The 13,967-nt window shown below is 44.8% G+C and overlaps 1 protein-coding gene across 3 annotated transcripts in view; it reads right to left on the bottom strand.

Annotated features, from left to right (window-relative positions):
• The window catches only part of CDK5RAP1 (CDK5 regulatory subunit associated protein 1), an 81,563-nt gene extending 72,165 nt beyond the window's left edge, over positions 1 to 9,398 (bottom strand). For 2 of the 3 annotated variants that reach the window (XR_002082511.2, XM_019458779.2), the window contains exons 1-5: positions 9,266 to 9,398; positions 6,167 to 6,481; positions 3,027 to 3,130; positions 2,236 to 2,270; positions 1,136 to 1,236 (exon numbers count right to left, since the gene is read on the bottom strand). Coding sequence is in view for 2 of the 3 variants with exons in the window: in XM_019458779.2 (XP_019314324.2) it covers positions 1,136 to 1,236; positions 2,236 to 2,270; positions 3,027 to 3,130; positions 6,167 to 6,458 (532 nt within the window). In the remaining variant the exon portion in view is untranslated. Of the gene's footprint in view, positions 1 to 1,135; positions 1,237 to 2,235; positions 2,271 to 3,026; positions 3,131 to 6,166; positions 6,482 to 7,618; positions 7,778 to 9,265 lie in introns of those variants that run through there. The other variant, XM_019458781.2, reaches the window with a different exon arrangement.
• Between the last annotated feature and the right edge of the window lie 4,569 nt (positions 9,399 to 13,967).

Here is a 13,967-nt window from a genome sequence, read left to right as displayed (position 1 = left end):
TTCCACAATGGACAGCCAATTTTAAAGTTAAATACATTAACTAAATTCTGGGACCAAGAGGGTACAGAATATTCATTTTTGAGATATACTTTCCAGCTATCTAGATCAGAGCTGTCCAACAGAACTTCCTCAAATGATAGAAATATTCTTTATCTGTGCTGTCCAAAATGGTAGCCACTAGTCAAGTGTGACTACTGAGAAGTCAATATGTGGCTAGTGAGAGTGAAAAAGTAAATTTTAATATTATTTAATTTTAGCTAAATTTAAATAACCACATGTGGCTAGCGGCTACCATACTGGTCAGTGCAGATCTAGATCCTCACTTGGCTCTACTTCAGGAGTCAAGACGAAAGGTGCCTACACTCTAAATTCATGCTGTTGCTTCAGACACCAAACTCTCTCCTATCCATAACTCTGCCACCATCAGCCCCATTAAACTCTAACAAGGACAGACCATATTCTGAGTACCCATGACTTCAAGGCACTGTGAAAAGCCCTTTTTATGAGCTTTAGCTTATTTCATGCTACAGCCTTTGACATCAAATACAAAAGTTACATGGGACGCATGACATTTCTTCAAACGCTGGGAATCCAGCATCTAACGGAAACCCTAGCATACAAAGCTACATGAAGGGGCACCTGGGTGCTCGTCACTTGAGCATCCGACTCTTGATCTCAGCTCAGGTCATGATCTCAAGGTTCATGGGATCAAGCCCAACATCAGGCTCTGCATTGACAGCACAGAGCCTGCTTGGGATTCTCTCTTCCCCCCCCCCGCCCCCCCTGCCTCTCCCCAATTTGCACATGTATGCACTCTCTCTCTCAAAATAAATAAACTCAAAAAAAAAAATTTCAGGGCACCTGGGTGGCTCAGTTGGTTATGCATCTGACTTCAGCTCAGGTCATGATCTCACAGCTTGTGAGTTCAAGCCTTGCATCGGGCTCTTGTGCTGACAGCCCAGACCCTGGAGCCTGCTTCAGATTCTGTGTCTCCATCTCTCTCTGTCCCTCCCCTGCTTGCACACTGTCTCTCTTTCTCTCCCCAAAAATCAATAAACATAAAAAAAAAAATTTTTTTTTTTAATTTTCATGGAGCCCAAGTATCAAAACACAAAATCTCCAAATTACCGGATACCTAGAATCCCAATCCTCAGAGGCACTCGGGAGCGGAGCCGTTTTGTCTTCAGGGCTTTAAGCTGATGTAAACGATTCCAGATGGTCTGTTCAGCCTTCTCCCTACAAAGATCAAAAGAGGTATAACTGAACCTGAAAATCAACTATACCACAAGCTAAAAGAGTGGGGCAACGGAAATAAAATCAAAAGAAACTTCAACCCTTTAAATGAATATCTACCTTTTAAGTTAAGGGAAGACAGGCAGGGAGCCAACTGAAGAAGCACCACTTGCTACAATTCACCATTTCCACAATGACACCCTTCCTGCATATCTCCACTCTTGACAAGCCTTTACGTCAAACTCAGAATCTACTTCACAAAGCCTCGTACAGAGTCTGTCCGCCTTTTAACTGCCTTATAACTATACTTTGCCCTATACTTAGCAACTTCTCTTTTATTGTTTGATTTTTTTATATAGTGCTTTCTGCCAGATATTAGAGCTATTTGTGTCTCTGCATTAGTTCCCATATCAGACTAAGCTCCTTAAAGCAAGGCTCCATGGAGGAGGGTTCATTTCTGAATCTCCCAAAGCCATCTAGTTCAGTGTCTTACAGCAGAAACACCCCCAACAAAAATGCTGGATTCCATTAACACTGAGGAAACACTAACACAAATGTGTCTTGTACACAGAAACAAAGTAAGAAACAGAATATGTTTACTTCTGATGGATGCCACCCATCTCCGTTCAGAAGAACCCTGTCCCCGGCCACTGACTGCACCCTAACCCTCATGATGCTACATCCTAACAAGTGCCATTACCTGCAAGAGAAACCTTAGGAAAAGCTGGGTGCCTCAACATACTCCTCATCTATAAAATGGGTTCGATTATAGCACCTACCCCATAGGGTGGTTGTGAGAATTAAATCAGCGTATGTATAGTACTCAGCACGAGACAGGATACGCAGCATGTGCTCGGCAAATGTCAGCCCAGTTCCATCGCTGCTATCTCCCATGTTGTAAAACTGCAAGTCCACTGACTCATCTCCACAGGTAGGCCAGCCTGGCACTGCTAACTCTGACACAAAACACGTTCGCTCTCTAGGTAAAGAACAAACTCCCACCTGATAGAACATGTGACAAGGAGGATCACATCAGCCTGAGTGGAAAAATAGGAAAAAAAAGGAAAATTACAATCTCTGAAATCTGCCTTGTAGAATCACTACCCACAGCCTTTTCTTCCCTATTATTCCTATTACTGTGGTAAAAACATACATAAAATTTACCATTTTAACCATTTTTAAGTGTACAGTTCAGGAACATTAAGTACATTCACACTATTGTGCAATCATTACCACCATCAAGCTCCAGAATCATTTCATGTTCCCCAACTAAATCTCCTCTGTTGGGTACAGAGATTAAACACTAACTCCTCCGTTCCCTTCCACCTCACAGCCCATTTTTAACCTAGATCCTTGCCTAAAAATGAGCACCACCATAAAAGTTTCAAAAATAACCAGAACAAAAATATACCTTAGTCCCATGCTACACACTTTACTCAAGGAAACCCACTCTCACCAGGCCATACCCTGTTTCTAAAGCTGTATCTAAGTCCTGGCACAGGGGCGCCTGGGTGGCTCAGTCGGTTAAGCGTCCGACTTCAGCTCAGGTCACAATCTCACGGTCCGTGAGTTCGAGCCCCGCGTCGGGCTCTGTGCTGACAGCTCAGAGCCTGGAGCCTGCTTCGGATTCTGTGTCTCCCTCTCTCTCTGACCCTCCCCCGTTCATGCTCTGTCTCTCTCTGTTTCAAAAATAAATAAACATTAAAAAAATAAAAATAAAAAAAATAAGTCCTGGCACAAATGCAGAGTCTCATCCAGGCCCAGGAAACAAGGGAAGCAGAAAACCCACGTACCTCTTGGAGGTTCCTGGTGCGCAGGTAGCCACTCTTCTGTAAGACAGACCAGGCTATCTCTGTGTCATTCACATTCATCTGACAGCCATAGGTCTCCAGGTAGACTGTAATGAGAGGAAGATTCCACAGTAGGCAGACTAAAAGGGACCGTATGTCTCAAAAGGTCTCTTTCCCAAATGCCCCAGAAACATCTGAGGCAACCAGTTATCCAAGTCCCCTGTTGCCTCAATTCTAAGATACCATTAACTGCCAGAGGTACTGCCAAATTAACAACAGCCTTTTAGAACAAAAGAAATACTGCAATACATACATACATAATTACAGGCCATGTCATTTAAAATACAGGGGAAACATGCACCTGAGAATCAAGGCAACGTGGTTATAAAAACAGAAAAGGGAGGACTAGCTGATAGTGTTGATTATCAACTTAGGGGGGAAAAAAATGTTTTAAGTAGGCTCTATGCCCAATGTGGAGCCCAACACAGGGCTTGAACTCACAACCTGGAGATCAAGACCTGAGCTGAGATCAAGAGTCAGAGGCTAAACCAAGTGAACTGCCCAGGGGCCCCAAAAATAAATTTAAATCCATTACACTCCTCCTTCTCAAAACAAGGTTCTCCAACCTCTGAAAATAACAACAATGGCAGGAGGGTACACAAAGCCACAAAATAAAAATGAGGTAACTTCCTACTACAAACAAACTACAAATTACAAATATACATCTCAAATGAAAGCAAGCATTGTGGCACCTGGCTGGCTCAGTCAGCAGAGCATGGGACTCTTGATCTCCAGGTGTAAGTTTGAGCCCCAGGTTGAAGTAGAGCCCACGATGAAGTAGAGATTACTTAAAAATAAAACCTTTAAAAAAAAAAAAGTATAGCTGTATTATGACGTAAAACACATGTGCATAAAGCTTCTTTTTTAATGTTTATTTATTTGAGAGACAGAAAGCATGTGAGCAAGTGTGCAGGAGAGGCAAAGAGAAAAAGGGAGAGAGAGAATCCAAAGCAGGCTCTGCACTGTGAACACAGGGTCCAACACAGGTCTCAATCTCTCAAACCGTGAAATCATGACCTGAGCTGGAATCATGAGTTGGATGCTTAACCAACTGAGCCACCTAAAGCTTTCACAACATCAAAGGGTGCCTGGGTGGCTCAGTCCATTAAGCGGTTAAGCATCGGACCCTTGGCTTCGGCTTAGGTAATGATTTCACGGTTCATGAGAAAGCATGGGGCCTGCCTGGGATTCTCTCTCTCTTCCTCCCTCTCCGCCCCTCCCCTGGCTGCACTCTCTCTCTCTCTCAAAATAAATAAATAAACTTAAAAAAAAAATAGGAACATCAATTTCACACTCTGGCAAGCCCTTTCAAACTAAATTCCTCTATCAACCCCTGTCCCCACCAGCAATCTTTAATCCACAGACCCAAATAAAGTCAAAATGAAGTTAAAAGTTGATGACAAAAAAATCCTATGAAAACCAACAGAAAACAGCAGTAATTTATAAAAGAAAGAAACATCAGATTTTGGGGTTTTTTTAATGCTCTTTGGCTCACTTTCCTTGTCTAAAAAAAGAGGACTAGTGGGTGTGTGGGTGGCTCAGCAGGTTGAGGCTCAGGTCATGACCTGACTTTGGCTCAGGTCATGATCTCACAGTTCCTGGGTTTGAGATACATTGGGCTGTGTGTTGACAGCTTGGAGCCTACTTCAGATCCTCTGTCTCCCTCTCTCTCTGCCCCTCCCCCACTTGTGCTTGCTCTCTCAAAAATCAGTAAACATTTAAAAAGAAAAAAAAAAAAAGACTACAAAATACCTAGCAGGAGTCATAAGATGTACACACTCCTTGATTTACTAATTCAACTCCTTGATATTTACTCTGAAAAAAAAGGTCTTAGAATATATACACCCACTACTTATATGTATATGTGTGTGTGTGTGTATACAAAGATACATACTATAGCATTACTTATAAAAACTTTTGAAACAACCTAATGTCCTACTATAGGGAACAGATACATCATAGTACAGCACAATGTAATATTTTGTACCAATTTTTAAAAATTTGATTATGAAGACTGCAGTATTTAGAAAAGTGTCAAATGAAAACATCAAGTTACAAATGTTTTGTGCTATATGATTGCAATCAAATCTTTAAGAATTATGGAAGGAGGGGCACCTGGGTGGCTCAGTTAAGCATCCAGCTCTTGATTTGGCTCAGGTCATGATCTCGCAGTTTGTGGGACAGAGCCCCCCATCCGGCTCTGTGCTAACAGCATGGAGCCTGCTTGAGATTCTCTCTTTCCCTCTCTCTCTCTGCCCCTGCCCTGTTCACGCACACACACTTTCTCTCTCTCTCTCTCTCTCTCTCTCTCTCTCAAAATAAACAAGCAAATAAATATTTAAACATTTGGAAAAAAAAGAATTATAGAAGGAAATATTTTTTTTGAAACAGAGCAAAGGGGGAGAGATCTGGTTGCCCTTCAATGTCTCTTCAAACTTGTTTTTTATTTTTTCAAACTTTTTTTTAAAAGGCATTTTGGGACACCTGGGTGGCTCAGTTGGTTAAGCATCTGACTTCTACTCAGGTTATGATCTCGAAGTTTGTGAGTTCAAGCCCTGCATCAGGCTCTCTGGTCAGCAAAGAACCGGCTTTGGATCCTCTGTCTCCCTCTCTCTCTGCCCCTCCCCGACTGGTTCTCTCTCTCCCTGTCTGTCTCTCTGTCTCTCCCAATAAATAAACTTTAGAAAAAAGAAAAAGAAAAAAAGAAAAGGTATTTTAACTGACTGCATAGTGTTTCTCAGAAAACCTTTACTGAAGCATAAAAAGTGAATTTCTACAGCACCAATAGTGAAAGGTGCCTTATGACTTAAGACAATCTAAAAATCAGAACAGAGACTATAGGGTTTCCAAAAGTAACCAAAGAGAGGACTCCCCAGGACTTCCACCCCCAGTCACATGGACCAAAAGTATGAGTTTCTTTATATTAACGTGACTTGATAAAGTCTGACAATTCCATAAGCCAGCAGCCTTCCCATACTATTAACCCTGCAGAGCCAGGTCTGCAATAAAAGAACAATTAAGAATCAGGAATGCTGGAAAGGAGCAAAGCAGAAGTCCAAAGAGAAAAGAAAAATAAAACCAACCTTTTCTCTGCCTCCCAGAAAGTTCATCCACTGTGAGATAGGGGGGTGGGTCCTCCACGTCAGGCTTCTCTTGAGGATCTAAAGCACTTCTTAAAAAATGCTGAAAAGTCGGGCCAGCAGCCAGCCTAGAGCTGAAATCCTTCTGAACTCCATTTTCCTGCTGCCTCCCTGGACCGGGACATGTGGTGCCGTGGACACTACTCTGTGCCCTGCAGGTCCTGAACAGCAGCCAGGACACAGAAGCCAAGGGGCCCCATCTCTGTGCTTGCAGGACACACTGTAAAGGATGCATGGCACTAAACCAACAGCCAAAGTCTGCAAAAGAAGAACACGTATCACCAATGTTTACTAACACAACATACAGGGCAATGCTATAAGCACTTCCAGTGTATTAATACATTTAATACACAAAAACCCAAGAAGATACTCTTAATATTATCCCTATTTTACAGGTTAAAAACAAAAAACAAAACAAAAAAACAAAAAACAAAAAAAAAAACTGGGGCAATTACCCAAGATCACACAAAGGGGTGCCAGAGATATACAAATCCAGGCAATTTTCAAAACAAAATGGTGGTAGAGAGATGAGATGGTGTGACAAAATAACAAAGTAGCACCTTGTGCTAGGAACAGTTTCAAGGGCTTTCCGTGTAATAATGCATTAAATCTTCACAGCAATCCTTGGCAAAATAGACAGTAGACACCATTGTTACCCCATTCAGAGATGAGGAAACAGACATAGAGAGGCTAAGGAACTTACCTAAGCTCCACCTAAGCAACAGAGCCAGGACTCAAATGAAGGTCTATAGGACTACAAAGCAGGCGCTCCTAGCCACCTTGCTACAATGCCTGTTTCTATGAAAACCACTGTCTGAAGGCATCTTCCTTTGAGTTCCTTCAAATGGTAAGTATCTAACATGAGGCACCATGTCTGATCAGTGACTCCTCCCACCCTCCAAGAATCTCAAATTGCTGCCTTCAAAGTTCCTACCCAGGCCCTCTCACACACAGCTGGGGGGATGGAATATTGCAAATCTTTATACAGGGTGATTTGCCACTTTCCATGAAAATTACACAAACACTTTGACCAAGCAGTTCCATTCCTAGATATTTATCCTACAGATACAGTCTTACATGTACAAAATGCCCCACGTATAAAGATATTCAATGCAGCAGTGTTTCTAATAGCAAAGGAATGGAAAAGATCTAAATGCCATCAAAAGGGAACTAGTTAAATAAGACATGGTACATCCTTACAATGGAATAAAATGCAACTGTTGGAAAGTAAGGCTGAATCTATACATGACAAAAACAAGGAAGCACAGTGTTCAATAGTACCTATAATATGCTGTACTTTAATCTGTGGGGGAAGGAAGGCAAGAATATTAAGGTACGCACTTATAAATGAACATAGTATCTACAGAATGCATAAGAAACAGTGGTTGCAGGCACCTGGGTGGCTCAGTTGGTTGAGTGTCCGACTTCGGCTCAGGTCATGATCTCACTGTCCGTGAGTTCGAGCCCTGGGTCAGGCTCTGTGCTGACAGCTCAGAGCCTGGAGCCTGCTTTGGATTCTGTGTCTCCCTCTCTCTCTGCCCCTCCCCCATTCGCTCTGTTTCCTTCAAAAATAAATAAACATTAAAAAAAAATTTTTTTTTAAAGAAACAGTGGATGCCTCCCAGGAAGTAACCTAGATGACTCAAAGAATGAGATGGAGACATTCTTTCTACCACACGTCCTTAAAGGACTTCAGACCCCTTCAGGGTCTCCAGCCTGACTGCCTTACTCCAGTCATACCAGACATTTCTGTATTGATCTTCACTAGCTTCTAGGCTTTTATACACACTGTTCTCTCTGCCCAGTATATCTTCTATATACTTACTGAGCCAACTCCTAAGCTTTTAGATCTGTTTCCTCCTAGAAGCCTGTATCCTCAAAGTCTAAGCTGGGGTCCTCCTCTGGGTTCCCGAAGCCTCCTTCTAATCTCTATCTCAAGACTCATCACACTCTGCTGTTAATTACTACTTATACTTCTGCCATCCCTTACAGGCAGACAGGTTCCTAAAAGCAGGGAACAAATCTCATTCATTTCTACATTCTCAGCATCTCCCATTCAGTAACTGACTCCTGGCACGAGCCGTACATGTAAAATGAGCAGATGTGGCGGATGACCTTTCTCACTTGATCACCTGCCATATAGGCTACCCGCACTTTAGGCAGGAGCAATGCTAAGCTACATTCAAGTATCAGAGAACAGCAGTCTTTTAGAGAGAGCTTTAAAGTCACTCTTTCCTGCCCCTTACTTGTTGTGTGACCTTGGGCAAGTCAAATTCCCATCTCTGAGCTGCCAATTCCACATCTGTAAAATAAGGATTAAAAGCAGTACCTGTGTCCCAGAGGTGTTGTGACAATTAAAGAAATATTAAAAACCCAACAGTAAGTCTTCAATAACTGCACATTTGCAGCCCACACTCCCTTTCCTGGGAGGTACAGAGCAATACAGTTAAGAGCATGAGCTCTGGAGTCGTAGTCTGACCCACATGCTGCCTAGCCAGGTAACCTTGGGCACCTGGGGTGCTTCTTAAACTCGGAGGGCTTCCATTTCTCAATAGTACCCATCTCTGCGAATGCTGGGGGGATCAAATGTGATAACGCAAGCAAAATGTCTGCAGAACACAATGTAGGGGCTGGGGGGGGGGGGGGGCTCAAAAATTGGTAGTCGCCAATAACGTTAAGACGGCAACCTCACTTCAACAAAAGTGAACATAAACGATAAACATCCCAAACATTTTCTTGGGTGGTTACCAGGCTTCAGGCGCGGTGCTTAGCCCTTCCCATGGATTACAGTATTTAATCCTCACAGCAGCAGCGTAGAGCAGCTTCTATCATCCCCGCTTCACAGGTGAAGAGGCTAACGCTTGGGGGCAAGGAGGGGTGACTTGCCCAAGGTCACAGGCGAGCAGGCAGCGGAGCTGGGGCGCGAACCCGACAGCCTGACTCCAGGGCCCGCGCCATCTCCCTTTGAACGCCGCGCACCTGCGGGGCCCCGCCGCCCTCCTGCCCCAAACACGGGCCACCTCCGCCGCCCCGGCCGCTCACCTCCCGCAGCCCCAAAACCCAGCAACCGGCGACAGGAGCTCCCCTCAAGCGGCCTGGACCCCCACCTCCGCCTTCCGCCGCCGCGGAGCGCGCGCACAAGCGACTTCCGGTCCGCCTCGGCTTCCGTCCCTGGCGGCGCACCGGAAGCGCCTCCTCCTGTGCCGGCCGGGTGGCTCCCGGCTTCCCGCTCCCCGCCTTGGGGAACCGCTGCGGTGTTGACCTGTCTGGTCGCCCCTAGTTGGCCTGCGGCAACCCAGCGCTTGGAATGGAGTGAGTGCGAGTTAATGTGCCCTAAATGTAAAGTATACACCGGAGGGGCGCCTGGGTGGCTCGCTGGGTTAAACATCCGACCCTTGATTTTGGCTCAGGTCACGATGTCTCTCCCTATGGATGAGATGGAGCTCGGCATGGGGCTCTGCGCTGTCATAGCCTCTGCTTGGGATTTTCTCTGTCTCTCTCTCTGCCCCTGCCACCCCTTAAAATAAATAAACTTTAAAAAAAAAAAAATACACACCGGGTGTGGAAGAAAGACTGCAAAATATCAATCATTTTTATGTTGATTACGTGTTAAAATAATATTTGGGATATACTGGGCTAAATAAACATAATTTAAATTGTTTATTTTTACTTTTTTAAGTTTATTTATTTATTTTGAGAGAGAGAGGGAGAGACAGAATACCAAGCAGCCTCCGCGCTGTTAGCGCAGACCCCACGCAGTCCTCAATCTCAGTAACTGAGAGATCATGACTTGACCTGAGACAGTCTGGCCCTTAACCGGCTGAACCACCCAGGTGCCCCTCTTTTTACTTTTTTACTGTGGCTACTGGGAAGTTTTAAATTGTATATTGACTCAGTCCGTTAAGCGACTAACTTCCGCTCAGGTCATGATCTCATGGTTTGTGGGTTCGCTGCTGTCAGTGCAGAACCTGCTTCAGATCCTCTGTCCCCGTCTGTCTGCCCCTCCTCCCCCTCCTCTCTCTCTCTCCCTCTCCCCCACTCCCTCTTTCTCTCAAAAATAAATAAATAGCTGAGCCTCCAACTTACACTTAGGTCATGATCTCACAGTTTGTGAGTTCCAGTCCCACATCAGGCTCGCTGCCGTCAGCCTGTCAGGGCAGAGCCCACTTCAGATCCTCTGCCCCCTCTGTCTGCCCCTCTCCCGCTTGCACTCTCCCCCAAAATTAGTATTTTTAAAAAATAATAAATGTTTAAAGAATAATTTGTATACGTGGCCCACATACTCTTTCTATTGGACAGCGCTGTGCTAGAGGTTAAAGACTTCCCATTGCCATTCCAGCCTGAACCCCCACCCTGAGAGGGTGGTTACAGATCCATAGTTCGGCTGCCTACAGGGACACGTCCTCTTGGGTATCTAATGACCGACTCTACCTTAATACAGAACTCTTCATTTCCACACTCACATCCTCACCCAAAACCTGTTCCTTGCCAGGGTAGCCCATCTCAGTACATGACCCGACCATCCTCCCAGTTGCACTAGGAGAAATTGAAATGGGCCATTTTTGTTTCCTCTCCCTCAACCTCCAGATTCAATCCGTCAGCAAGTCCTGCCAGCTCTAACTCAAAAATGTCTCAGGGCACCTGGGTGGCTCAGTGGGTTGGGCATCTGACTTTGGCTCAGGTCATGATCTCACTGTTTGTGAGTTCCAGCCCCACATCAGGCTCTGTGCTGACAGCTCAGAGCCTGGAACCTGCTTCGGATTCTGTGTCTGCCTCACTTTCTTCTCCTCCCCTGCTCGTACTCCCTCACTCTCAAAAATAAATAAACATTTTAAAAATGTCTAAAATTTACCCACTTCCTGTGCTACAACTCTAGCCCAGGCCACCAACATCTCATCAGAAACTACTGCAATAGCCAGCAAAGTTTCCTTGCTTCTGCCCTTGCCTTTGTCGCCTACAGACTATTTCCCATACCGAGCCTAACAGAATTTGTTTGTTTGTGTTTTATTGACTAAGATCATGCCATTCCTCTGCTGAAAACTCTGGGTAGCTTGTCATTGCCATTGCAATAAAATCCAGATTTCCTACCATGTCTTAGGGCCTGCATGATCTGGCCTCTGCTTACTTTTACTTCCCCAACTTACTTCTAACATGTTCTCTCTAGTTGACTACACCTCAACTCTGTAACTTTATTTTGTTCCTTTGAATAAATACTCCAAGCACATGTTTATGTCAGAGTCTACTTAACAATTATCTTTCTGGAATGCTTTTTCCCAAAATTGTTTCTTGGCTGGTCCCTTCTCATTCTTCAGGTCTCAGCTTAAATATCAGCTCTTCAGAGAGGCCCTCCCTGACCACTCCATATAACCTGCTCCCATCACTATCCCATCATTTTCTTCACAGTAGTTGTCACTATCCAAAATGATGGCATTATTTATTTACTTGCCATTGCCTGAGAGCAGGGATACGTTCTGTCTTGTCCGTTGCAACATCCCCAAGATCTAGCAGAGAGTCTAACTCATGGAAGAGCTTAATAAATAGTTGTTAAATGAATAAATGATTGCGTTGTGTTTTAGTCTGGGTTCTCCAAAAACAGACCCTGAGACAAGGATTTGAATGCAGGTAGGAGGTCTCAGGAAACATTGACAGGGTAGTCAGGGAAGGAGACAGGGTAGGGGAGATGGCCAATAAAGAATGTTACCATGGTGGCCATCTGGGCTTTAATTCTGTTGGGGAGTTCTGGGAAACCGTGTAGCACACATACCTCAGAATTATTACACCCAAGAGGAGAGGAAGCTAGACTAGTTATATGCCAGCAGTCATGGTAGAAAGATGCTCCTATGTATATTAGTTCCTCAGCATTTCAGCTCTGTCTGGGCAGGGAGATCTGTGGTTTGGAAGAAAGTCCTGTGTCGATAAGGCACTGGCCCCAACACTCCGAACTGTAAGGCTCTGGGGGCCCTGACAGCCCCCGCTGCAATGACTTCTCTAACTCCTCACTTGAACTCTATGAGGTTATTATTAGTGCACTTTAAGGCAAGAAAAGTGAAAATACAAAAGGTGATCACATGCTGAAGCTCACACAACTACTGCACAGCAGAACTGGGATCCACCCACAGGCCAGGCTGATCCCAAAATGCTATTCTTACCACTGACTGACTAAGTGAAAGTCAGACTGGCTGGGTTCCCATTGAGGTTCTGACACTTACCATGATAGTCAAGGCCAAGTTAGTCATCCCTGCTGATTCCCAGTTTCTTTGCCTATTAAGTGGCTGCCATGTGGAGAATACACTGCTTTGGGGGTAAGAGGATGAAGAGGCAAATAAGGAGAGCATTTAGGAGGCTGTGGCAGTTGCCCAAAGACTGTGGAGTCTCGGACCATCGTGCTGTCTTGGGGCGGTGAGGATGATGGAAACAAACCTGGATTTCAGGAGTTTGAGATATACTGGAATTAAGCTCACACTGTCTACTTAGATGACTGCTGGCTACCAATTCAGTCAAAAATACAAAGGCAAACACAGGCTGAAAACGTATCATGGTTCTTGATTTTGACTGTGGTTCTCCAGATAACCTAGAATGTGATCTGATCATTTGGGGTAACTATCAGTACTATGAAAGTATACCAGAATTCCTGGAAAATGCTTAAACTCTACAGACAAGTCCCTGGATACTCTGGGATCTAAAGACTCCAGTTAGAAAAATATTCAGGTTTACTGTCAAGTTGCAAAGGGAAGATGTCCTGTCCTAATATGGCCATGGAGCAGGGGACACAGGGGCACCGATGCCACACAGAGCCCCACCATGGTGGCAGTGTCTATATCCCAGTGTGAGTTCTTTTGAGAGAGGAAGCCTTCACACTGCCACGGGTGGACAATGACCCTTATCCTTCCCTGGTGACACCCCCAGCCAAGCCCAGCTTATAATAGTCAAACTTCAGTGAGCATGCAGCCCCAGGAGCATGAAAATAAATGTTTGTGGCTGTGGCCCCTGAGGCTGGGTATTTTTTTCCACAGCATTATTGCAACAAGAGCTGAATTTTAGCATATTCCTTTAGATGAACACCAGCTTCCGTGTCTCTTTGCGAGAGAAACCTCCTGTAAACCCCTAGAGTAGGTCAGGTCCCCGCTGGCCCCTCTGTTATTTCCATGTCTGCCCAATCTGAATCACACATTTGATTGTGGGAGATCCTACTGAATTTCTGTTCCCTGTGCATGGGGACCTGTCAGTCTTAACTGCTTAGTCCAACACAATAGCCACCAGCCACACGTGGCTACTGAGCACTTGATATGCAGCTAATTTAATTGTCATAAGCATACTCAAGCAGCCCTATGGTTAGGCCCAGGTGGTGAGGAACTGGGGCTGCCTTCCCACAGCCACATGTGTGAGCAATGTCAGAAATGGGTCCTATAGCCCCAGTCAAGCTGTCACATGAGTGCAGCCCCAGCCAATACCTTGATTGCAACCTCGTAAAAGCCCCTGAGTCAAGAACATCCCAGCTTAGCCTTTCACATATTCCTGATCCACAGAACCTGAAAAATAATAAACATTCACTGTTTTAAGCTGTTAGATTTGGGGGTCATTTGTCACACAATAACAGATAACAAATAGACTTTCTTTATGGCCCTGTGGTTAAAGTCTGCTCTCCTCCAGAGAAAGGAGTCCCACTCCTGGGTCTGGTCCATCTTGGGACTGTGGGAGCCACCAAAGAGTCCAGAGGCCAAGGCACAAACCACAAACACTAGGC

Source organism: Panthera pardus, unplaced genomic scaffold, assembly GCF_024362965.1.
Source record: "Panthera pardus isolate Hobbes unplaced genomic scaffold, ASM2436296v1 HiC_scaffold_25, whole genome shotgun sequence".
NCBI lineage: Eukaryota > Metazoa > Chordata > Mammalia > Carnivora > Felidae > Panthera > Panthera pardus.
Note: the sequence above shows the minus strand (reverse complement) of the source record. Positions and strands in the feature narration are given on the sequence as shown.